We start from the raw sequence: 24,500 nt of genomic DNA, 5'->3' as shown, positions 1-24,500 counted from the left end.
AAAAACCAAACCAAACATTACTCAACAACCTCATTCAGCCAGGGGAATCTGTAACCCAATGGGGACAGGCAGAAGTAAGATCCTGCTTGTTTCCAAGCGCAGCAACTTGAGCAGAAACAGGTAGTTTACTGTCAGAACCTGGTTTTATTCTGTTTTAACCTCGGCCTTTGTCCTGCAGTTAAAAGTCCTCGTTGCTGTTAAAATGTACATGTTATTTGTACACAGTTGGCATATTTCTGGTTTGTGACAATTTTTTCGCAAGCAGGATTTACTCTGTTCCAAATAACAGAAGCCACAACATGACAGACGCCTGCATGTCATTTTACCCACACATTTTACACATGCAAGTCAACAGTCCTTCAGTAACTTCCATTGGTTTTAAAAACATTCGGATGAAGCCACGGTGGTTCAGCTGAGACCCAAAACGACCGTTAAGTCTTCTACTACCCCAGTGCTCTGCTGGCAAGCTGAAAAGAACACGAAAGCACAACGATTTAAAGCATTATTGGAAAAAAAGTGTAGCAACATCTAGATTTGTTTTGAACAGTTTGACAGTAAATACCAAGGAAACCAGGCATACACAACCCCCCTTTGTCACCACCTGAAGGTTTTCCTGTTTGCATAGTGAAGAGCTAATCCTAGAGCTGATGCTTCGCGGTGTTTTACAGACACGGGGAAGAGAAAGGTTTGTGTCAGATGCATGTGACACGTGGGGATCATCCCGGCTTCTGTGCTGTAGTTCAAACCGGCATCATGTCCCAGTTCCACCCAGCTGCCATCCGTGGGGACAGCCCACGGGTCTCCATCACGGTGCCATGCGAGACCCTTGGGGTCTCACAATTAACAGTTGTTAATTTTTGTCCCCCAGCGGGTGAGAGGGGCTGGGTTTTCATGAAGCGCTTCCCCCTGTGCAGGGGATAAGCTCCTTGACGACCTTTTGCCTGGGAGACGGGACGAGGCTGTTGGAGCGTCCAGGCGGGGCCCTGGGGCCCTCGGAGCACTGCTAAAGGCTTGGTTTTAACATCAGTGATAGTCTTTAAGGCTTCAACCTTCCCCTTTCTTTCATTGAGAAAATACAAAGAAGCACTTGTTCAAGCGACACTTCATGATTACTGTGCACTGCATGTACAATAGCATTTGAAGAAAAATACTGACAATATAGAACAACATTATACAATCATCTGGCATGATCCCTTCTTTTGGCACTTTTCCTTCATTTATCTGATCTGACTCCATACACGGACCTTTCCATACGGCTTTTCCCGGGTAGAGCGCTCCGGAGGGTCAGAAAGCAACTTTCCAGAGTCAGTGGCATCTTTGGCAGACACTTCTGTTGTCAAACCGACCCCAGCCCCTCCAGTGCTACTGGCAGTGCAATCTCTTGACCTGCTTTTTTTCTCGCAAGAGAAGACAGCTGCACATTTTGGGAGGCTGCTCACACACCCGCGCTGTCCCACAGCCGGCAAGGATTGCCTTCATCCTGGAGAGAAGGTGGCTGCAGAAAGGAGGAGGGTTAGAAATATGACTTTCATGTAAGTGTAAATAAATACTTCGTTTCAACTCAGGGCCTCTGCAGATCTTGTGCTGCATCCACCGTTCAGCAAGAGGTATTTTACTTCTCAGCTGGCGTTATTTGTGGCAAAGGTAGCGTCACACCTGACCTTTAAAGGATAGAGGCTGGGAATTCCGGCTCTTTTAAGTGTAATTATATACAATTATTTTTTTTGTGCAAGCTTACATACACTTAAGAGTGTTAAATTAATAAAACATTCATCCTAGCTTCACATTGCCTCAAGTCTCAAACCTGACACCACCTCGGGCGGACTTCAGCCGAGGGCAGTCGCACTCTCGCTGGCTCTGGAAGGCGGCGAGAGGGTCTGGGTGAGCTGGCTGGAAAACGGCCCGTGTTTTCCCCAGTCCTTAAGCAACTAGATGGAGAAGCGAGTGTAGAAACGCAGCCAGCAGCTTCATCAGACTAAAAACCTGTGGGCACGCCACCTCACAAGAAAAGATCGATCCCACTTCAATGCTTCCCTGAAAGCTGCTGCGACTGCAACCCCTCCGCGCCACGGCTGCGGCGCCACATCTAAAGGTCTCCTTCAATGCGGATGCAACGGACCATGCGGGATGCTCGGGGAGCCGAGCGGCGCTGCTGGGCCACGGGCTCTCCGTCGTGGGGGGAGCCAGCTGCCCAGCGAAGGCGAGGTCTGGGAAGCTGGGAGCACGAGGGGTCCCACTAAGTATTTTTGGCTGGGGACAAGCTCCAGCTCAGGCGTTGCCTCCCGCGCTTCTGCCCAGCTCGGATTTAGAAAGAGGAAATTAACACACAAAAATCTAAATATTTATGTAATCTTTTAAAAGGAAGATATTTAAGACACTGGCCTGGTGCACTGGACTGCAAAATCTATTTTAAGAGGGGGAAGAAAGGATACATTCAGTGTGTAAATCTAGTTGCTTGTGGAGTGGGCTTGCTCAGAGAGCACCCAGCAGCCCAAGCCTGGATGGAACCCACACAAGTGCCGCAAGAAAGAAGGAAACTCTTCAGGGGAGGCTGATTTGGGCACAAGGGGTTAACTGCGGGGAAGGGGCAGGGAGAAGGGGCCTGTAAAAATAATTATTAATCTAAGTGCACCTGGGAAGTGCACGCTTTAGCTCAAAATGTTGGGAAAAAATGGCGTGAATTCTGAGTAAAAGCTGTGGGTTTCCCTCCTGAGCTTACTTCACTGTTAAAGGGCAGATCCAGGCCATCGCTGCTTCTCTCTGCACTGCTCTTCCAGGTCCGGTCAAGGCTCCAGTTACTTAATTTCCTTCCAGTTCACAGCTGGGTACTGGAGCCGGCTTCAGTTTGGGTCAAAAGCGCCTGCTTCAGTCAGCACCTAACGAGGCTGCGGTGCATGAGAGGCCATGGAAAGCCATCGCCCATGAGCCACAGAGGGCAGGCAGAGCAGGGCAGCTCTAGCCGGCCCTAGGTACGACTTTAAACATCCAGTAGTTTGTGTGTTAAGGAGATACAAAGATAGATAGATAGATATATATTACGGAATCATTGCTATAAGATTTCTCAAAATGAAAGTGTCAATCTGTTGAAATATAGTATTTAAAATATATAAATTTTATCCATTAAAATATAAGATTTCTTTTTTTTTTTTTTAAAAAAAAATCCAGTTCAATTAGGAAAAAGCACCAGGGTCCTCGCAGTTATGCAGGTATGCTGGGAGAGAAAAAGAAAACCAGTTCCCGTTTTCTTTTTAACCATTTAAGATGGAGGGAGAAATTCAACCATTTTTCAGACAGAGGAAACTGGGCAACGACCATTCTCTTAGGTCAAATCCATCTGTTTAAACGCATCAGCTGTCCTCCCTTCCCTTCACGCCACAGGTCACGGTAAGCTTGCCCCAGCATTGTGCTTCAGTTACAGCCTGAAAATACCGCTTGTCACCCAGCACACGGGTCAGCAAGGTTATTCATGCCACAGCCTCTGCCCTGGACGAAGGTCCCCGTGGGCACCGAGGGTCCCCAGTGAATACTCTGCAAGGCAGCTTCCAATAGCACGTTTAGAGCTGATGTTTGAGTCTGATGTCGAGAAATAATCAACAAAATTATTGTGCTGTTAACGGGTGATGGGGAAGATTGTTAGAAACACGAAGAGCCCAGAGGGTGGGCTGCCACTGAAGGCCACATCTGGGCAGACAACACACGCTCCACCAAGCACAGGCTCTGAGATAGCTCTGGTCCAGGCTGCTGTACCCAACTTCATGCCTTTAAGTGGAAATTTTTAAGTGCATCGCTCACCTGAGCTTTCTTAGTGGTTTGAACCTGAAGACAGCTAGCTCAGAGCAGGGGCAGGGCAGGCTTGCATTGCCCTGAGCGCCCACATCCGCGCGCCCGCAGGCTGGGAGGGCTGGGTTCCTGTCCCCGCTCTACGGCCAACCCATCAGGCGCCTGCGAGATGACTGGGAGATGACCGCGATGCGTCAGATACCTCGGGATGCCTCCTCAGGCTGCACTTGGACGTGTAAGGACAGGTCTTAGGTGTGCTGAGAGATCTCTTAACCGAGCAAGATCCTGCACGGTGTCAGCAGGGAGAACGTCCTTGCCTAATTCACCCAGACAGCATTTCCCTTTCTAGATTCTGATGTTCGTGGGAAGAACATGAAACCCCCTTCCCTTGGAAGAGGCAGGGACTGGGAGAAAGGCTGCATTTGCTCCCCACATCACAGCACCCAGCTGCTCTACCTGAGCTCTCTGCTGTGTCACTAACATGAATGTACAAGTTCCTATAAGGCTCTTCAGTAAAATCCCTATTTTATGTTTTTCTTCACTGCATTTGGCTTTCTGCTTAAGAGAAAATAATCTGCAACCTGTACTGCTGGTGCAGACAGTGAGATACATTCATTTCTAAGTACTACGGGTGGATCTGTTGGTACTTCCTAGCAGAAACGTGGCTCAGCCTCCCTCCCCAGCAGCCCTCGAGTCACGTCATTTGAACACGCTGACATCAGTGACAGCCTGACCACCACAGCCAGCTGCAGCGTAAGGAAGGAAAGAAGGTAGGTAGAGGGGAGAAGACTGTTTCTAGGACAGACAAAGCCTACTTCCCACGAGTACCGCTCTGCTTTCTCTTGGCATATTGAAGTGGCAAGGCAAGGAACAGATCAAGTCCTTATCCCGTACCCCACGTGTTGCTCACACAACCCTCCTAGCTGGGGAACCCAAATGTCGCTGACTGCACGTACAGGCATTGCAGTGTATTCACAGGGATGATGGACACTTCTCTCAGACCAATGGACCAGAAAGGCTGGAGGATTTTTTTTCTCATTCTCTCTTTCTCTTTTGCTAATCTGAAAGGACTCTGGCTTCTCTCTGAACTGGACCTACAAATGTCTTACCACCAAAATGAAAAAACAATTGTGTGGGTGGAACTATGACAAAAAATAGTTTTCCTCTAAGATAATCTGATAAACCTCATTGTCCTCTAGAAAGGCCACATGTCCACCAGTGCTACTTAGCACCCAGAGTGCTCTTCGACCGCAGCAGATACCGATCGACTCTGACTTTCCGCCTATCCACTGTCCTGTTCTCGCTGTCAAAAATCCGCTGCAGATGCAGGGCCAGCCTCCTGTCCTCCTCCTCTTGCTGGAGCTTCTGCTCCATCTCCCGCACCAAGCAATCCTCCGGAGGCAAGCCCACCTCCCCCGCCGTGTGCCTCAGTCTTTTGACAGAGCCATTGTGCTCCAAGTGCTTCGTTTTGCAGCGTCTCTTCCGGCCCCGTCTCAGCGACGGGGGCTGTTCCCCGATGATGTTCTCAACGGAATTGCAGGTGCTGTTCTGTACGTTGATCAATTCGCTGTTGTTCAGGCATTTCAGCTGCTTTTTCCCTGATGTCTTAACGGGAATTCCTAGTGTGCTGTTGTCAGGCAGGGATGCGCTGACACCCATAAGTCTTCTGCTTAGCATTTTCGGGCCAAGACTAAGACAGGATTTGTCCATGAACGCGTTCACTTTTAGGTCAGGGACTTCGGCCACCCGTGCATTTAGGGAGGTTACATTTGATCGTGCATCTGGTTCAGCAGCGGTGTCGTCTGTTGTTAAGGGCTGTGAATCTCTGTTCTTCTCATTTGCTTTTCCCAGCTTCGTTTCACTGATGGAAGGGAAGAAATCCAGCTCGGGGTGAGGCTCTCCTGTCGTGTCAGGTGGAAGGTGATCATCCTGCACTTGCGGCTGCTCTTTAGTGCAAGTGCTGGAGTTGGTCGTGTCAGAAACTACGACGTCTTCCCCGGGCTCTGAAGCCAAGGACGTAAGGGTAGCTTTAGAAAGAGTCTTTTTGATCTGGCGCTCCTGAAATATCTGCTCCCATTTTTTCAGTATTCTAGGACTGGCCTCGTAGGTGGTCGGCTTCTGCAGGCTCCGGTTCAGGTTTCTCGGAGTCGACTTGATAATGAGAGGGCTCAGGACTCTGCCGTCAGGAAGCCTCTTCGGAGGAGTACACGGGGAGCAGACGATAGGCTTGAAGTGGTTGAGCTCTTCTGAAATGCTGTCGTTGCTCTCGGGGCTGATGGATCGCTCTGGCTTGTGCAGGGCAGAGAGGGACGAAACGGGGTTGAGAACCAGGCGCTTCTCTGCCGTCAGGTCTGGGGCAGAGAGGCAGCGGTTGTTTTGGGTGGATGACAAAACTCCAACCAGTGGCGTCGACGTGCTGGTGATGGGTGGCACCTGCAAGGCAAGGCACAACAGCTCAGCAAGAGAAGAATACGGACAAGCGCGTGAGAGGAGAACAGGAGAACGTGAGGCTACCACGCTCAGCTCCTGCAGCAGGACAGCTGGAGAGCTCTCTGGAACAGCCCTGGCAGCCCCTGCTGGTCACGGCACCTTTCACGGCCGATAATCAACATCAGCAGGGGACACCAGGGTCCAGCACGACCTAAATTCATTTCAGCGTGAGAGCTGTTCTTGCCACAAGTGGCAACCACTCCAACAGCAAAATGCTGAAGCAAGGCAAGACAAGGAGAAGCTAAGAAGCACTGCGCCACCCTGGCTGGAGGAAGCCATGCTCTTCAAGGGAAATAATCTCCAAAGGATTTTTGGCTCCCTACTAAGCTGTAGGATAGAAAGAATAAAAGACTCGGCCCAGGTTTAACACGCTGCGCTGCAAAACCTCACGAGAAAAAGGTGTTTAAATGCCTGAGGCAGATCGGTGGAATAACCTTGATGAGTGGTCCCAGACCACACCTCGGCCACCACAGGTCTCTGCCTGAGGCAGCCTCTAGCAGAGCTTCGGAGCAACACTTCTTGGCATCTCCAACACCATCCCCTAATGCCGCTACATCTGGAATGTGGCAGAATGCAGCCACAAATAAATCAGAAATAAACGCTGCACATACACGCCTGCAGATGGTATTATTCTTAACTCTAAGATGAAATGATTTTGTCCAGCAGCTAGCTGGGCTGGAACAACTATAGCCTTTCCCTGCTTAGCCCAAAAGACAGTTGTTTCTGCTAGCTTATTCTGAAGTCAAAATAAGCTTGTGGAACACTCTTGTAGTGCAACTCTGAATTGGTCAAGTCCATGCTAAAGGCCAGTTAAAGATTCTTGCTTTGAGCTCAGTCCAGCTCCTGTCAGCCTAGATGGGAACTGGACCAGGCTTTTAAATGCAGATTCTCTCACTATGGCGCACGCCCATAACCTCAGGGATGTCAAGCTAGGTGATCACCGGGGTCAGCTTCGTGTGCCCAATGGAGATTTCACCCTTTTCCAAGCAATATGCACTAACCAAACTGACCTTCCAAAGGATTGCAGAGGCTTTTGTTCCTTATGGGAACTCTGGAATTGAACCTTCTCCATCTCCATCTGGGAAGAAAGTGAGTGCAGGAAGGAGGGGTGGCAGCACGGAGAGGTGGAATATCCTAGCAAGCGGCTCTGGCAGAGCAGCGTTGGAGGTGGTCCTGTCTGAGAACTCACAGTTTTCATCATTTAAGCTGCTGTTGCAGCTACCAGGATCCCAGGGGCCAGAGAGGCACATTGGAAAGAAGGCAGAGTATGGCCCCAGAGACAGAGATTAGTACAAGAACAAGTGTGCAAAATTTCCTTCTGCTGGCAAAACAGAGGGGTCAGCGGTGCTGCCAGGCACTGTGCAAGGAAAGGTGTTTGCAAAGGTCACCTCCAATGAGTGAAGGGTACCCAGTGACTGCGGCTGGAAGAGCCTGGAAAACCTCCGGCTCAGATTTTCATTGGTGCTTCATGATCACTGCTCATTTTGAAGCACCGCAGTGCGCTGAAAAGCCAGCCCTATTGCACAGGGTAACAGATACCGTTAGTTTATTTGGGCTGCTGGAAGCAAAGGGAAGCAAGACCAGGCCAGCTCTAGGCCAGCTCTTCCCATTGCGTGGAAATGCAAAAGAAAGTATCCTCACATCAGCAGAGCAATGAGTTTTGCTCTGTTTAAACAGCTTTGGGAAGAACAGCAGAGAAAGGGGGAGCAAGAGAGGACTTTTCTCTAAACTTCTAAAAGATTTTTCTTTAATTGGCTGGGAATTCAGCCTTGAAAAGAAAATTAATTACAAAACAAAAGCATGATGAGTACTCTTCCAAATTCCAATTATCCTGCAATGCTAACAAACTACTCTGCAAGCTGTCTACTTTTTTGATAACTAATTTCTAACCTAACAGGTTTTCACTGTGAGCTGGGAGGAAGTGATTTGCCCCATGGTGATAACACAGCGCTGGCAGCACCACAAACACAGGATTTTATATCTCCAGACTACTGATGCTGCGTAACCTCAGGTAAAAACATTTTACACACAGAAAACCTATGCTTCCAGACGCAGCCCGTACCTTCGTTTTGTTGGCTGGGGCTGATCTCTGCCTGCTCTTTGATCTCTCCTGAAAGGTGTCGTTGCAGCTCCGACTCCTTTCCACCTTGGCGGTTAGGTTCCTGAAAAGCAGATGGGTGAAAACAGGAGACTGTTCGTGACCTTAAGAACAACCAGCCCAACAGCCCTGGCAGCAGCTACCTGTGGAGGAGGCATCAGCTTTGCCCTCAGGGTAAAGGGATCCAGAAATCTGGGATCTGCCGCAGAGTCCTGGTCTGTGCTAAAGGGCTCCACACTAAATGCACTGACACCTCCACCTGACCCCTCCACCGAGGGCTTGTAACTCATTGAGGTCTGAGCTAATGATGATGCTACGGAAACCCCTCTGCTTCTCATGTGAAAACAGTTTCTCAGCCGCTTCCACTGCATCATGCAACAGCTTTCACTGATAAGCTGTCTGGGGGTGATGCTATCTCTTAATATCTGTGCTGGAGAAGGATCCAGCACCCTTGAGTTCATCACACAGGATATTGTACTTCAACGATTTCTGTCATTTAAACCTACAGGCAATGATTTTTCTGCTTTATGGGACGAACCCTAACCTTGTTAACCCCCAGGATTTTATGACAGGCAGAGGGTAATCAGACAGGCGCTATATTCTACCAATTAGTTTGTTCTAAAATTCCAGAAAAAAAAATCCTTATTTTGGATTGGAACAATCATTTTAATTGAATGTAAAGCATCTCAGGTATGTTTAGAACAATGGTCAAAAGAACATCTGTAACGGACATCAATTGGCTTGAATAAAGTCTCAGCATCTTACCCTGAAAGGAAAGCAAAGGAGTAGGCACTGGTCTTGGAAACAAAAGCTGACCGATGTGTTTGCTTGCCCTGGAATGGTTCTTCGTTCTCTGAATCCGAGAGCCGTTCAGGAAACTGAAGTCAATCAAGGAAAAGTTAGCTGACATGTACAACAAAAAGAATCACTTGGAAAATAAAGCTCGCTCTTGCAAGGACAGTAAAGATCCCAAACCCCCCCATTCTGATTACACCTGGGGAATGCAACCTGCCAGCAGATACACGTGCTTGCGCAGCTCTCTTCACTGGAGCTGTAACAGCTCCAAGGCTGGCCACCAAAAGCATAAATAATGCAAAATAAGCACACAGCAACTATGTATAGCTGTCAATCATTGAAGAAAGTTAATTTAATGATCGAGAAAAAGTGAGGTAAACCTGCAAGAAAGGTGCTAACAGGACGTTATTCAGTACCCACATATCAGCCTATCAGTCTTTAAATCTTAAGAGCATTTCCTGTGGAATCTCACAACTGAAAGGAGAAATGGGCAGAACTCAGCATGAAGAATCTGTTGGACTGCAGTATCGTACACCTACACTGTAGATGATGCACGGAGAAATGTTCATGGAAATGCATATATGCTTGAAGACCAAGGATACGCAAAGCAGAGCATTTACCTCTACAGATTTATCTGCTCTGTTTGGAAGAGCTGCACCTTCAGTCATGAGTACAGTGGGTAAAAGTGGGGATTGAAACCACTAGAAGAACATCTGTAGTCATAAGAAACCTTAGAAGACAGTTCTCACAAACACGGATGTTCAGAATCTGTTAGCTCATAGCCTTCAAGGGCTACAAAGAAGTCAATCAAATAATCCTGGAAAGCTCCCCGTGTCAAAGGATGAAAGCTCCCTGTTTCAACAGGGAGCGACAGGAGACACTCAGCTAGTCAAGGTCTTAAAAAAAATGGTTCTTGTTCTAGGACTGAATTTTAGCAGCATTTCACCTACCAGTCAGTGTCGGTGATGTGGATAGGAAAGAGAAGCACAAGCTTACTTACACACTCTTGGTTCACTTTAAGCACTAAAGATTCATCTTTTTTCTGCTGTTCTTCCATTTTTTTTTTCCCTACATCCATGTCATCCAGAATGAACTTGTGAATCAGATCCTCAGAAGCTTTATCTTCTTGTAGCTTTTCTTCTCTCAGCTGGAAACAAAGCCAAAAGAGACGGTGTATTTAAGATGTTTTGAAGTCCTACATCTCATTGCCAACAAACGATTTTCCAAGAGTCTGGTCACATCATTTAATTTTGTGTCTCATTCCCCTGCTTTGGAGTACAGCCACTGCCTCTCCCTTGCAATAACGTGAAGACTGGTTTGTTTCTACAATGCTTTCACGTTCATGCACTCTACAGAAATATCACAGCTACTATCTTTGCAAAACGGCAAAGGCACTGTTGGGTCCAGGGTTTGACAGAGACTTCTCTGCCACACTATTTTCTAAAATAAGAGAGACAAAAGCTTTTGTCTACTTGTAGTTAAGCATACTGCAAATAAAAATGTGCAAACCAGTAGCTTCATGGCAGCTATGACATTTCAGTTTTAGTCTTCAAATGGCCCGCAACACAGTACACACAATTTAGCAGACGTATAGACAGCATCACCTAAATTAAAACTGGTTATAGACACAGCAATTCCCATGTTGAAACCTACATGCTGGATGAAATCCTATTGTTTCACTGACGTGCTGGGATGGGGAAGATCCAGAAAGATTACCTAACCTTCCGATGGCCAGCTGGAGGCCCAAAGATTATTTAGGTTATCAGCTGAAGTGCAAATGGAGATAAGTTCAAGTGAACGCCAGAATCTAGTCCACAAGGTACATGGATCCACAGGATCCCGCCTGCTGCATGTTGGAACAGCCGCTGCCTGCGCACCACGCCGGACAGACTGGCTTTTACCTCCTGGCTTCCTACTCTGCCCTGCGTCGTTAACCTCTTATCGAAAGCTCCTTGCTATTTTAATACATTCCTGAAGCTTAAGAAGCCTGATCCAAAGAAGGCACCAAGCACTTTCAGCCTTCTTGGTATCACCTCCTCTGAGGAGTACTTCCTCTGTATTTCCTTGCAGTTTTCTCTAATTCTAATGCATTCTCAGATGTTGCTACTTTTTACCACCCTGGCAATTCGAAAGGGCTACGACACAACATTATTTTATCCACGTGTGCTGTGCGACTACACTTCACAAACCTGAAGGCTGCCGAAGGAATCTGACCGAGCTGCCAGGGCAGCTCTACACTGCACCTTGCTGCACTTCCCATCCTTTTTCTGCACTGAAGGCTTCTTTGCTGTGCCTTCTAACGCCTGCCTCTTCCATTAACTGCCAGTCCCGTCTACTCCCAGATCCCCTACCCGTTCTTCAGCTTGTGGAAGTTCAGTGTCCTGGTTTCAGTGGGATAGAGTTAATCTTCTTCTTAGTACAGTGCTGTGTTTTGGCTCTGATGTGAGAACAATGTTGATAGCGCACTGATATGTTTGGTTGCTGCTGGGTGATGTTTATACTAAGTCAAGGACTTTTCAGTTCCTTGGGCCCTGCCAGCCAGAGGGCTGGAGGGGCACAAGGGACGGGGAGGGGACACGGCCAGGACCCAAGCTAGCCAAAGGGGTACTCCATATCATATGGCGTCATCCTGAGTATATAAACTGGGGGAAGGAGGAGGAAGGGGGGCACATTTGGCATTATGGCGTTTGTCTTCCCGAGTACTCGTTAGGCGTGACGGAGCCCTGCTGCCCTGGGGATGGCTGAGCCCCTGCCTGCCCATGGGAAGCGGCGAACGAATTCCTTGCTTTGCTTTGCTTGTGTGCGCGGCTTTTGCTTTACCTATTAAATTGTTCTTATCTCAACCCTTGAGTTTTACATTCCTTTCTGATCCTCCTCCCCATCCCTCTGGGTGAGGGGGAGAGAGCAAGCGGCTGCGTGGGGCTGGGTTGCCGGCCGGGGTTAAACCATGACATTCAGTTATAAGAAAAGTGGATTGCAGAGAAGTACACACACACACTTTCCTTCATTCCCTCTGGCGAGCACAATCCATCACTTAGAGATCCCTTTTAACCAACCAAGGTTGACTTCAGTGTCCACAAGCTCCTCCTGGCCAGGCTGTTCCTGCGGAGATTTCTTTCTTCCTGAACCAAAGGATTATCCCCAGCACAACTCCGCCTGTCCTGCCGCATTATTTTGCTCTTCCTTTACCTAAGGAATCAAACTCCCCATTTCTGCCAGGACCTCTTTTCTGCACACTTGCTACTCAAAACCAACAGACCCCCTTTTCCCCTCCTTTCCACCACCTTTTCCTGATGAAAAAAGCTCTGCAGTGCACACTTTGGATAACGCCATCCCATTGTCCCTGCCCAGCATAACGTGACCCATCTCCCTTCTCACTCATTACCCAGCCATTCACCCAGCTTGTGTCTCACCTCTTCCTCAGCTTCAGACATACACACAGGCCATGAATAGTCTACATGTATATGTATATATACCAGGTCCTCCCTCCTTCCTCCACCAAGCTCTGTGCATGTTACCCTCGCTTGGGACAAGAAGCCCGATCTTTGGTTGACAGGCCTCCATCATCCCAATGAGTCACAGCTATGGCTAAACACTAGGAATTCAAACACTCGATTACCCCTCACATGAGTGTAGGCATCTCACATCTTAAGAAGCTGCCCCGTTATGTTTCCTCTGATCTTCTCACACCGCCACAATTTCCCCCTGGCCTCCCAGGAGAGCCGTGCTGCAGGACCTTATGCCCTCCAGTATAGCTCGAGGCACCCACAGGCAGCTCCAGCACTGCACATAAAGGCAGTGGGCGACACTGCAACAACTCCTCATTCTTCCAAAAATACTTAGTATTTTTCTTCCCTGCTGAAGGGGAGCGGAAAAAAAGGCATGGACATGTGGATGACAAAGAAAATACAGTTCACGATGCATTACTCAAAAGCCTCGTTATGGTTTTCAGATTGGGAAGGACCCAAACCCTACTGACCACGAACCCCCAGAGACAAGGAAGAGAGGCAGGAGGAGAGAAGGCAGAAACCAGGACATCCCCCCCCCAGCCCCAGCCCCCCAAGTCTGGCTGATTGTGGGTGTTTAGCAAATGTTTTCAAAGATTGGTTTGACTTCTCATTTAGTTTTTTAAGATGTATCTTTAAATTCCTGGTCTATTAATAATCTCAAGCAATAACTACAACACAATGTCTGACTAATACAGATTACGGCCGCATGATGCAGACGTGATGAATAGTCTGCCGTATGTTTCATGAACAATATTTCTGCACTTTCAGGAGCCTTTTTTAAGTATCTGAAAAACAAGTTCAGATCAAGATTTATCATGAAGATGACTTTTTTGGCCAGCTGAAATACTACCCAACAGTTGTGTCCCTTCCGTCATGGAAGAAAGCTGTACGGAAATGTTCACTTTTTTTTGTCTCACTTATGCAATTATACTCAATTCCAAAATCTAAAGCCACAAGCATGCATGTAACAACATACAGGAATATTTAAGGATTCTGGGCAAACTCATGGCACAATTAATGTGAGGTGCAAGCACAAGCTCTGCTGACAGTGAGAACAGCAACAACAGGATCCTAATGCTGATTAATGGGATAAAGAAATGAATTTGGGTCCAGAATTCAGGTTGCAAACAAAAGCAAACTCTAATGATAAAATTGGTACTAATTAAAAAACGTAATTTTAAGTAACCTAATGTAAATTGTCTCCCAGAGAATTTACTGACAAACATGGCAATGCTGTTCCAGGACATGAGGCGTAGAAACTGAAACAAGCTGGCGTGGAACACCTATACTGGGAGGAATATCTTATCTGAGCAGCATCTTTGAAGTACTGGATGCAGGACCATCAGCTGCTATTAGCAGTACGGTTATCAAAAAACACATTTTAACCTGTCTGTAGCCCTTCTGGATACTGGAACTGCAGGAAAAAAACATGCTGTATAAGCAATCGATAATTTTTTTCTCAAAAATTGCCCAAGAAATGATAATTTCAGGACCATCATTCTCAATGCTAACATCCATTTCCAAAAGTTTTGCAAACTCACGTTTGACATCTTCTCTTCACTCCATAAACTGTCCGGGTTTGCTTGCTCACTCCTTGAGCCTGCTCCATCTACCCCTGCTGCTGGAAAGCTGCATGTCAGCACATGCCTCAGGTAGGAGTTTCCCTCCTGATGGTGTGTGATTACAAGCAACAGACTGCTTGTGATAGACAGTTTAACAGGATGAGTTAGGTTTTTAGTACACAGAAACAATATCCTCCTTTGGAAAAATATAAAAATACAAGACCACCAAGTGCGCTGTGTAAAAGAGAAAAAAAAATAATCTCACTATACTGCACAGACGGCAAACATTTAATCTCATTTTGAAAGTCAGTTGAGAAAATTACCCTATGAGATTATCCACTTCAAATAAAAATTCTTCAGTACATAATTATGCTAACTACTTTGTTTTCAACTGCAAAAGACTGGGAAGCAGGTCAAGAGCTAGAATTTATAAAACAACTCACATCTGGGAGATGTAAAAGCTTTTGAACACTCCTCTCCCTTCCTCAGGAGGAAAGCCAGCACGGGTTATCCCTGTTTCATGGGCAGGAAAGCCGAGATGAAACCCCTTGCTCTGACACACAGAGGGAAGCCCAGTTATACACAGGCTTCAATTCCCAAACTGGGACAAAATTCTCATCTCCTACTGCCGAACTTACAAGTTCAGAGACACCAAGAAACTCTCGCTAAGTGGCAACAGTCACAATTTTGCCTGGAATAAGGAAAAAGCGTGAGTGCGTCATCAGTTGCCATTTTGTCAGCAAAATTACGTTGCCCTTTCCTCTTTGATGATGATTCAGAAAATCTCCCCCTCCACACCAGCTCTTTCAGACAAGGTTCATAAAAAGCGAGTTTAAGTCAGCAGAGGAAAGGAGCCTATCCCCCTTCCGCTAGCGAGCCAAAAGGGGAAGGCAACAGGCTGAACAGGAACAAGACAAAACCATGCCCCAAACGCCAGAAAACATGTTAAAGTATTTCCTTTTGACTGGTGGCAAAGTGAGAAGTGCTGGCACTGGACTGCACGTGGCAGCTTTTTGCTGAAGTTAAGCAGTAGATGCAAAAACCTCTTCAGCTGCAGTTTGCCTAGGCTTCAGATGGGATTACTTGGACTTTATAGATAACATTTAAAGTTGGTAACGGAGTCGATTGGGATTAACAAGTGGTAACAAAGTACCCGCTTTGTCCTGCACTGGTACAATGCTCCTATGGGGGTTTTATGGACCATGGGAGAGAGAATGGTTTAATCCTTCCAGAAGATCCAGATATGCATTAGTCTGGAGGCACTGGGAAGAACTGCAGAGCTAAGATCTGCCTCAGTGACCTCAGGTGGTTCCTGCTTCTCTGGACAACTGGGAAATTCTGCCCTTGCAGCTGGACAGAAGACATCAACCAACAAGTCTGGCAGGACCAGTGATGAGTTAGCTCCAATACCATCACAGAAAGTCTCACAGTCACTATTAGGGAGAGATTTATAAAACCCTAGCGAGGTTTACAATTAATACCTACACAAAAAGCTTTATTTCTCCTTTAAGCCAAAGATACCCTGAGTATACTCATCCTAAAGGTTACAGTGAAAAAAAAGTTAAATTGCCAAATACAGTGATACATGTTTAAGTTAGTTAATAAACTAGATTTTTATGTAAGATTTCAGTGCACTTAAGCTGCTGACTAAATCAACCATTTCTCAGCACAGTGTCTTACCTTTGCTACAAGTGCTGCAAGCCACAAGACTTTGCTTTCAAAGCATGCTTGTCTACCTAGCGAAAGTTATCTGGACGAAAGAAGAGTCTGCATTCCTTAAGATGAGTTAACGAAAGGTCAGCCAAAGTTATCCTAGTAACTTGTAGTGACACTGCCCATCAGTGTCACTGCTAATGCCACACATGGAGAAGCAGGAAGGAGAGAAGACCCTTCCACATTTTTTAATTGTCTCCTCACACATATGCATTTCCCAGGCTTGTTATTTACCTTAAATATCTAAACAGTATTTCCCTACTTAGCATCACTCAGTGGACCAGGCTGTTATTCTGACTACACATCAGCTTCCCAACCCTTGTTGAGATCCTCAAGTTAAAACCCAAAGAAAATTCTTCCATGAGGAAAAACGCCATTCCTTTTCCCCAGCAGGTAAACTAACCAGCCAGAGGCTGGACCCATCTCAAGGCAAAACACCGTCACAGAGATCAAGGCCCCGAAACAGCGATTAAATCTATTGACAGAGACGAGACAGCAGCAGCAGGGCAGAGTCCACATTGTTTTGGCAGGACGGCAGGCAGGTCCCAGCAGCGGAAGGGATGATAGAAGCAGAAGCTACGAGCGGCAACGCAAATGTTTTAGCAAGTTACAGGCGACTCTCAGGAGAGGGGTTGCAATGGAAATCATTATCCGCTCACTGCTTTCACAGCAATGTTTCTCACTTTAAAAGCAGCCAATTTCCATAAATGACTAGCCGCTGGAGATGTTTCAATGATTTAATTTAAAAAACTAAAATCCCTTTTCAAATGTAGAAAATATTTTACCAGAGTTTAACACAGCTGAAAAGTTTTTCTTCCCTTCTCAGTCTTTTTGTCTTTAAATGACATTTTATGCTTGCCTAAAAACAGAGAGAAAGCTCCAGTTTGGAACAGGTTGTTTCTGAGAAGGATGTTACTGCAGGAGATGCCTTACCCTGCAAAAACCTTTATGGAATTACATCCACAAATACTGATGCTCTAATAAACCCTGTACAACCCAACAGTCGCTCCAGGTCCACCAAGGAAGGTACATTTCCATGTTCTGGAAGGCAGCCTAACAGCAAAATCTGGCTTCTACATGCTCAATTACTGCCAACATTCTCCTGAACTAGCTGAACAGCATAAAGGGAATAAATGACCTTTGTTACAGAGCAGGAATAAAAAGCCCTTCAAGTTTCCTTATAGGCAGGATGGCATTCCTGCAGGAAATCCACGTTATTCCGAAAGAAAAACTGCAATTACACAGAATACTGTACCTTCCTTAGCTGGCTTTCATATTCTTCTCGGAGTTCCCCTGGTTTGCTTAACTTAATGGGTGCTCTGAATATAAAGTCTGGAAAAAGAAGGAAAAAAAAGGAAACACTTTTTAGTGCACGATGACTGGTGGTGTCCATTATTTCCCAAAAAGGGTAAGCTCTGCACAGACTGCACAAGAGGTTCTGCAGCATTTTTTCAACCACGTATGTTTATATTATGACCCTGCTGTCAAAGCTCTGTTTAACATACCATTTTGCACTTCCACAGTTGCTTTTGAGATTCTCAAGAGTTCTTGACAAGTGGTTAAGCGATCAGGGGAGTATTAGGAGGATGTAAACACAGAGGTTAAGTAACAACCCTGACATGTCCCAGGGGAATCTGAGTCCTAGGTATAAAAGCAGGCTTTAAACATCTGCTCCAGCCAGACACCCAGGAAACACAGGCTGACAGCAGCAGCACAACACCCCCAATTCACACTCATGCCCTTCTGCCATTTACACGGACACATCAAGAATACTCTCTATTTTCTATATAAATGGTGTTTTTACTTCTCCATGTCCCCTTCACCTTCACAGGCGTTTGCAGTGCTGTCCTGCTGGTCCGGAGCAAGCACAGCTTTTATTCCACTTGCAGTGCACTCCCTGAGGTCAATATTTTGAAGCTGGTCGGGCAGGCTGCTCCGTCTGGCAGGAATTCCCCATCTTGCTCCAGCTTCCTCCCTTCCCCCTTGGGAATTCAGGAACCAAAAGCACACTGGCACGCGGTTATAGTTTAACCTCCATCCCTGGAGTTTGTTACTCCCCAAATGACTCCCTTCTTAATGTCGGCTTCAAAGCTCCCTCCCGCTTCTGCGCAGCGCAAGTCTGGGCAAGTTACACTACAGTCGGAGGAACTTGGATGGGAAAGGGAACAACTGGAATAAAACAACAAGCCCTAAACAACCGCTCTGGCTCAGCCTGTATCAGTACTCCAGGCAGGGTGCAGCCCAGCTCACCATCCCGATGTGCTATGATCAGGATGAAATGGGTACGAGTAAGGAGGAAACATCAGTGGCATTTCCTTTTCCCAGCTTGCTAAAATCGAGGGATATAAACCAGCAGCTCCACCGCATGTTTTATTTAGGAAGCATTTTTATTCCTCAAGCACATTGGCCCAAAATGAAAGGTTCATGGTGGGGTAAGTAAATCAAACGCCTGGCAGCTGACTGCCCCGGCAGGCATCCTCTGGTTCACAGCCACCATTGCCTCCTCCCTGGGAACAAGTCACAGCCCTGGTGCCGAAACATGCAATTTAAAATCCGATTAAATCCTGTTTTCACCTGTCCTGCTTTCCACTGGTTTGCTTTTAAAAGCAGAGGAAAGCCCCATATCAGTCCCTCCCCACCGGTGAGTGTGAGTGCAAACTCCGGAGTTTCCGGCTCGAGTAGCTCTGGAGAGGGAATGCTGCCAACACCAGAGCTGAACAAATCACAAAGCATTTCTTTAACAGTTGCTTTAAAATTGAGGAAGAAAGTCTCTCCTCATCAAATATTAAGCATATTGATTATATGTTTGGTTTTTTTTTTTAAGAAAACGAAACAACAAGCTGCTATTCCCTCTTACTTGCACGCCTGCGCGAGCTAGGCTTGTTTTTAAAGGAAAACATCCAAAATGTCCCAACATGTGTGATAAAAATCCTGAGTGGTGGCGATGCTGAGAAGGCCAGGCTGCATTCCTTGCTCCTGCTTCCGCGCCTGCAGCCGGCTGCACTGGAAACTTTCCACCGGCTTCTCAAAACGTTTTTTTCAATTGTGTCTTTGAGCAGTTCCAGTTCTTTGTGAATTTTATCAAGCTGAATTTCCACTGAGACAGTCCCAAGAGCAGCAGCAATCTGTAACATGCCCGCAGCGAGCTTCAATTACTTCTGAACGTTTAAGGCTTGTCTCAGACCTTATCTTCATAGCTAAAAAGGTATATTTTTTTCCCTCCAGGGGAATAAAATAAAAATAATAAAAGCGTATGAGCTAACCTGCGGGAAACAGGCAGCAGTAAGGACAAGCCACATCAACTGTTTCATTGGTTACATGGGTTTAGCAAGCCAGAAGAGATTTTAAATAATGGAACAACGTTTATCTATAAAGTTGTGCTGGTTTAGCTAAAGTGGTCCAGCACCAGGCAGAGGCAATTTTACCTGTAGTATCTTTATGCCCCAACTTGTGTGTTTTTACAGATGGGTCAAAAGAGATGAGACCCTAAATTTCTAACTCTCTGTAAAAGATGAAAGCAAAAATGTATGCACAACTGTGTATCTATGATTACAACACTCCATTATATTTTCTGGGGTAAACTGATGCTGCATGGTGGCTGCCCGCAGACAAGGATGCTTCTGTCGGCACAGAACCACTGCAAATTGAACTAGACCAGTCCTTGCACTGGGATGCAGCCGGGGAGGAAGGCGAGATGACCAGAGCATTGCATCTGTTTCTCCAGCACACCTCCCCGTGCTGATTCTGGACGTTCAGGTCCAGGACAAGGCTGCTCAGCTGGTCTGATGGGTGGTACAGCCTAGGAGAACAATGAAATGGGTAGGATGATGGAAGAAAAGGCCTTCTACTTGATTTTGCAGCAAAACTCCTTCTTGCTCTTCCTTTCAAGTGATCTGTGGGTGATCAGTAACGGTTCCTGAATGGAGCTGACTCTGAAGGGCTGTTGGGAAGACTGGCACTGGGATGCTCCTTCCGAGCATGGTGATAGCTGCAAACCAGTCGCAGTGGCAGGATCAAAACTGGCATCCTGCTCTTTCACGCTGGCAGACAAGAGTTTCATCCTATTGTGCTCAATCTTGGAAAAAACAATTGATTTCTGCACTATTTGAGAGGACAAAAGATTTTCTAATTATTTAACGCTGGTTCTCTTTGTAAGAGGCATTTGACTTGCAGCCTCAATCCCCTTGAATGACTCCATCCTTTCGACGTTAGCACAGAAGTGTGCATTACACACCGTCACCGTTAATCTGTACTCCCGACCAGCGGATTTTATATTTACTGGCAACAGAGTCAGAAAGATCCATCTGGTGAATTCAGCAACAAGGGTTGAATAAAAATAAGTTGAACTTGATTCAGAAAAGCTTCAGTCCCCTGTCTGTCGTTCAGAGGCTCCTGGGTTTTGCCAAATTGATGCCATCCGGCAAGTCAAAGCTCTGCCACCAGTGGCAGCGAATCCCCCTCAGCCCCAGCTTCCACGTCTTCGTAGCTTCCTCCTCCCCTTTATTCCAGGCAGGGCTAACCAAAACCTTCAGGTTTTCACTGGTTTTCCTTTTAATTTCCAGCTGTTAAGTGTTTATACTTGCAGATGAAGATGACATCTTAATGTTTTCAAAACACAAAACAAGAATGTAGAAGTTTTCTGAAGAGGGAGAGGTTTGGAAACAGTTTTCCAACAAGAGTAGTTACTCTAGTTCTTTTGAAAGGATGTTAACTAAACTACATGAAAATATGAAGGCATACTTCATATATGTATATACACATACACACACACTTCAGCACCGGTGCACTAGGGCATATTTGTAAACAAGAAATTAAAACTCAGAATTTTGGCCACAAATCTGCAACTTCCTCTTAAGTGGAAGAATCAATAAGGTGGGAGCTGTAGGAAGACTTTGGGGTTTCACATACCAGTATGACAACATGCAGCATCGCTGGCCCCACTTTCCTGCCCTGCTGTGGGCATCTGTGGTCCAGCAAACCAGAGATGGGAGCTAGGGCAAGCTAAGACTGATCTACTGAAAAAAAATAATGCAACTCGCCAAAAAGTTGGGTTTTTTTTCATCCCAAAGCAGCTCCCATAATGTGACAGGCTCCATACCAGTTCTCAAGCAGAGGCAAATGGGACAAAAATAGGTTTAATCTAGATTTGAGCCTGGAGTTTCGGCTGAAGCAAAAGATGACACTAAAAAATATTAATGTGGTGGATGGCTGTTAACATACTGTCATTTCTTCCCCACTTGCTTCATCCTAAATAGGCTAGTTCCAATAATTTCAATAATCTTCCCAAGGTAAGTCTTTCCAACAGATTTTCATAGAATCACAGAATAGTTTGGGTTGGAAGGGACCCTCAAAGATCATAGAGTTTAGCCCCCCTGCTATGACATCTTCCACTAGACCAGGTTGCTCAAAGCCTCATCCAACCTGATCTTGAACACTTCCAGCAATGGGGGACCCACAACTTCTCTGGGAAACCTCTGCCAGTGTCTCGTCACCCTAAAAAATGTCTTCCTTATGTCCAGTCTAAGCCTACTCTCTTTCAATTTAGAACTGTTGCCCCCTGTCCCACCGCTCCCTGCCCTTGCCCAAAGCCCCTCCCCAGCTTTCCTGTCGGCCCCTCCAGGCACTGGGAGCTGCTCTAAGGTCTCCCCGCAGCCTTCTCCTCCCCAGGCTGCACAGCCCCAGCTCTCCCAGCCTGTCCCCACAGCAGAGGGGCTCCAGCCCTCTGACCAGCTCCGTGGCCTCCGACGGGCCCGCTCCAACAGGTCCGTGTCCTTCTGATGCTGAGGACCCCCGAGCTGGATGCAGCACTGGAGGGGTGTCTCACCAGAGCACCGTAAAAGTGGAGAATTTCCTAATTTTGCTGGATTTATGTTCCAAATGGAGCAATCCAGCTCCCCAAGCACTGATGCTGGAGCACAGAAAGCATTACTGCCTCTCGTTCCGTTTCTGCATTCTCAAAAGCTTGGCTCGGGGAGCCAGGAAAAGGCACACAAAGCCACCAAAAAGTGGATCAATACATGCATTAAAAGCAAGACAGAAAGCAAAAAAGTCCATCAGTTAATGGGAAGAAGGCAGAAAAATAGTTGTACAGTGAAAGTTTAAGTGTTCAGAAGAGTGATGCTTTGGTGTTTACCAAAAATCAACTGTGATCAGGTACTTTAAGAAACAGGAGCGCAGAAGCAAGAAGTAAAAATGGCACAAAAAGTGCAAAGGAAAGGTATTCAGAACTCTCTTGAATACTGTTTCTCATCCATATGAATGATCTGTCTCGCCTGGTTTCTCTGGACAGCTGACAGTGAATGCCAGCCTGCAGGTTTCACATGATTCACGTACAGTAAATAGGTCTTACGGTAGGATTTATAAAATTTGTGTTCTCTAGTGGTATAAGTAGATGAAAGGCCTTTTAAACTAAAAGGAATGTACCACGTTCAAGAATACAATAGCCTGCAAATGAAGGACCTCTCCAGGGACGTGGCCAAGAACTGGTTGATGCCTCTGCCTGATGTGCTGAGAGCCAGTCTCAGCGAAGATGGGAGTTGTTCGAGCCATATTGGGTATAAATCCCAAAGATGTGCTCCTGCTAGTAGCAAACCCCAGGAAGCAGCTTTGAATAAAAGAAGAGACGCTGTCTGGGGATGCGACAGAGAGAGAGAGAGAAGAGGTGGCTTTAGAAAGCTGGTGAAATCCCCCCTTGGTAAGTTCTAACTGTTTATGGTTGTCTTCAAGGCTTCCTGGAGCAAAGGGGTTTTCTTTAAGGCCATGGAGAAGTAGGGGAGCAAGAGGGGAAGCAGCTACTTGAAAACGGTAAAGCAGCAGGCTTAGTTTCAATATGCAAATGAGTACTACAGCCAGTTGTTTGCTCATTAGCAAGTATCTAGAAGGAAACAGGCAGACGACAAACTAATAGCAACGCTGTAAGAACGACTTGCATTAGTTCAATCCACTGTCCATCTTTGATGGCATAATTGAGGGGATGAGGGGAAACCAAGCCACAACATGAGTTCATCTCTTGGCGGGGTGAGAAGGTATTTTACCTGCTGTAGAGACCACAATACCTACAATTTTTCTTTAGAGAGAAAGTTAAGGACTAGCAGGATGCGCCGTGTTAGGAGTCACTGTCCAAAACTTGCTCTGGACAGAAATGTGTAAGGAAATAAAACAAGAAATACGAGAGGAGGAACCACTGCAAAGGAGCTCAAAATCCTGCCCTTTAGGCCCCTGTGAGTGAAAGGAGGAGAAGAGCTGGCTGGGGAGGTAGCAGTGTGGTACGAAGGCATCGGAGGGAAGAAGCCCAGAGTCCTAGATGGAGAAGCTGTAAGGAGTGGGAGTGGGGCAAGGAGCGAGAGCTCTTAACCTCCTGTAGACGGGTTAAGAAATGTGGTTAGATATGGTTTGATGCCAACACCCTTTGGACTCATGGAGACCATCTCAGCTCAGGCACAGCACTGCACAAACACAAACCCTTGTGTGCTCTCCCGGAGCTGCCAGAGGCGCGCATGCAGCCCTGCAGAGCTGCCAGGCTGGGTACAGCAGGGCTGCTCCCAAGATGGAGCTGAAATTCCAGCAGACGCAGGCTCATTCCATGAGGTTTCCTTGCATGCCAGTTCCCAGCTCACCCTCTAGTTCCCGTATTATCTGGAAATACCCCTGTTTTGCAGGATAATCCATCCCATCCTCCACACCCTGAGTTACACCATGCCAAAAATATTTTGTCTTTTTGATTTGGAAGCCCATAAAAAAAAAATTCATAGAAGCACAGTGAGGGAAAAAACCCAACAACCTAGTCTAGGTATAATCACTGTTCTGAGGGATGTGCAACTAGCTGAAAAATCATTTTCCAAGAGTTAATGATCCACTGCCATGCCAGGGCAGCCTCTCACATTGGCCACTGGGGCTAGCTCTGGGTCTGGTCCTAATCACTCTCTTCATTAATAAATAGTAGATTAGAAATAATTTAAAGTATCGTTGATGAGTGGAGAGAGTACAGCAAGGGATGAGAGAGAGGTGCAAGCACTCTGACAGTCTCAGGTCTCACGCCTCCCTGAAGAGGCACCCCTGCCTTATTTCTTTCCTTGGGCAATCTTACATTTAACCCATCCCATCAAACAGCCATACAACACTAATCCTGCGACAAGGAGGGGGGGGAAAAAAAAAGAGGTGCTGTCAACTTTAATCACTTTGACATGGAGAGCAAATCGCTGCTTTTCATGTCGCAGGGAAAGGCTTCATCGGGATTGCCGTTTCTGAACTCTTAGCGCTGTGGTCTTGAGACAAAAAACCCGGTGACAGGCTACAGAACAACAGAAACAACGGGAAATTAAGGAATCATCAGGAAATGCTCAAGAACTAGATTGGTCTGGTCCAGCGGGGAAAGAGGGAAACCACAGCCAAAAAAAGACTTGGAGGAAGGAGGGGGAAGTCGTGTTAGAAGTCTGGCAAAAACACCCCACCCCTCCCCTCTTATAAGAGCATCAGTTATTAATTGTTGTGCATAGCTACTGGGCAGAAGAGAAACAAAAGAACTCAGCTGTGTTTGTAACAAAGGAGATTTTG

General features: G+C 46.5%; 1 protein-coding gene across 2 annotated transcripts; it reads right to left on the bottom strand.

Moving 5' to 3' along the window:
* Positions 1-124: 124 nt before the first annotated feature.
* Positions 125-23,074, bottom strand: RNF169 (ring finger protein 169). 2 transcript variants are annotated; one of them, XM_056327164.1, is made up of 6 exons: positions 17,453-23,074; positions 17,203-17,279; positions 10,164-10,310; positions 9,134-9,246; positions 8,333-8,432; positions 125-6,213 (listed from the first exon to the last, which is right to left on the bottom strand). In XM_056327164.1, exons 3-6 carry the CDS (start codon positions 10,239-10,241, stop codon positions 5,002-5,004), a joined length of 1,503 nt encoding a protein of 500 aa, XP_056183139.1. In that variant the 5' UTR covers positions 10,242-10,310; positions 17,203-17,279; positions 17,453-23,074; the 3' UTR covers positions 125-5,001. The 2 variants fall into 2 exon arrangements, with proteins under 2 accessions (XP_056183139.1, XP_056183140.1); XM_056327165.1 differs by having other exon boundaries at positions 17,771-18,008.
* Between the last annotated feature and the right edge of the window lie 1,426 nt (positions 23,075-24,500).

The sequence above is a fragment of the Falco biarmicus genome, chromosome 2, assembly GCF_023638135.1.
Source record: "Falco biarmicus isolate bFalBia1 chromosome 2, bFalBia1.pri, whole genome shotgun sequence".
Classification (NCBI taxonomy): domain Eukaryota; kingdom Metazoa; phylum Chordata; class Aves; order Falconiformes; family Falconidae; genus Falco; species Falco biarmicus.
The sequence above is the reverse complement of the archived record's forward strand: the minus strand, read 5'-3'. Positions and strand labels throughout refer to the sequence as shown.

Coding starts and splice junctions, on each gene's coding strand:
- RNF169 (XM_056327164.1), bottom strand. CDS start 10,241: ATGGATGTAGGGAAAAAAAAAATGGAAGAACAGCAGAAAAAAGATGAA. Junction 8,433..9,133: donor TCCTTTGCTTTCCTTTCAGG/GTAAGATGCTGA, acceptor TCTGCTTTTCAG/GAACCTAACCGCCAAGGTGG. Junction 6,214..8,332: donor CCCCAGCCAACAAAACGAAG/GTACGGGCTGCG, acceptor CTTGCCTTGCAG/GTGCCACCCATCACCAGCAC.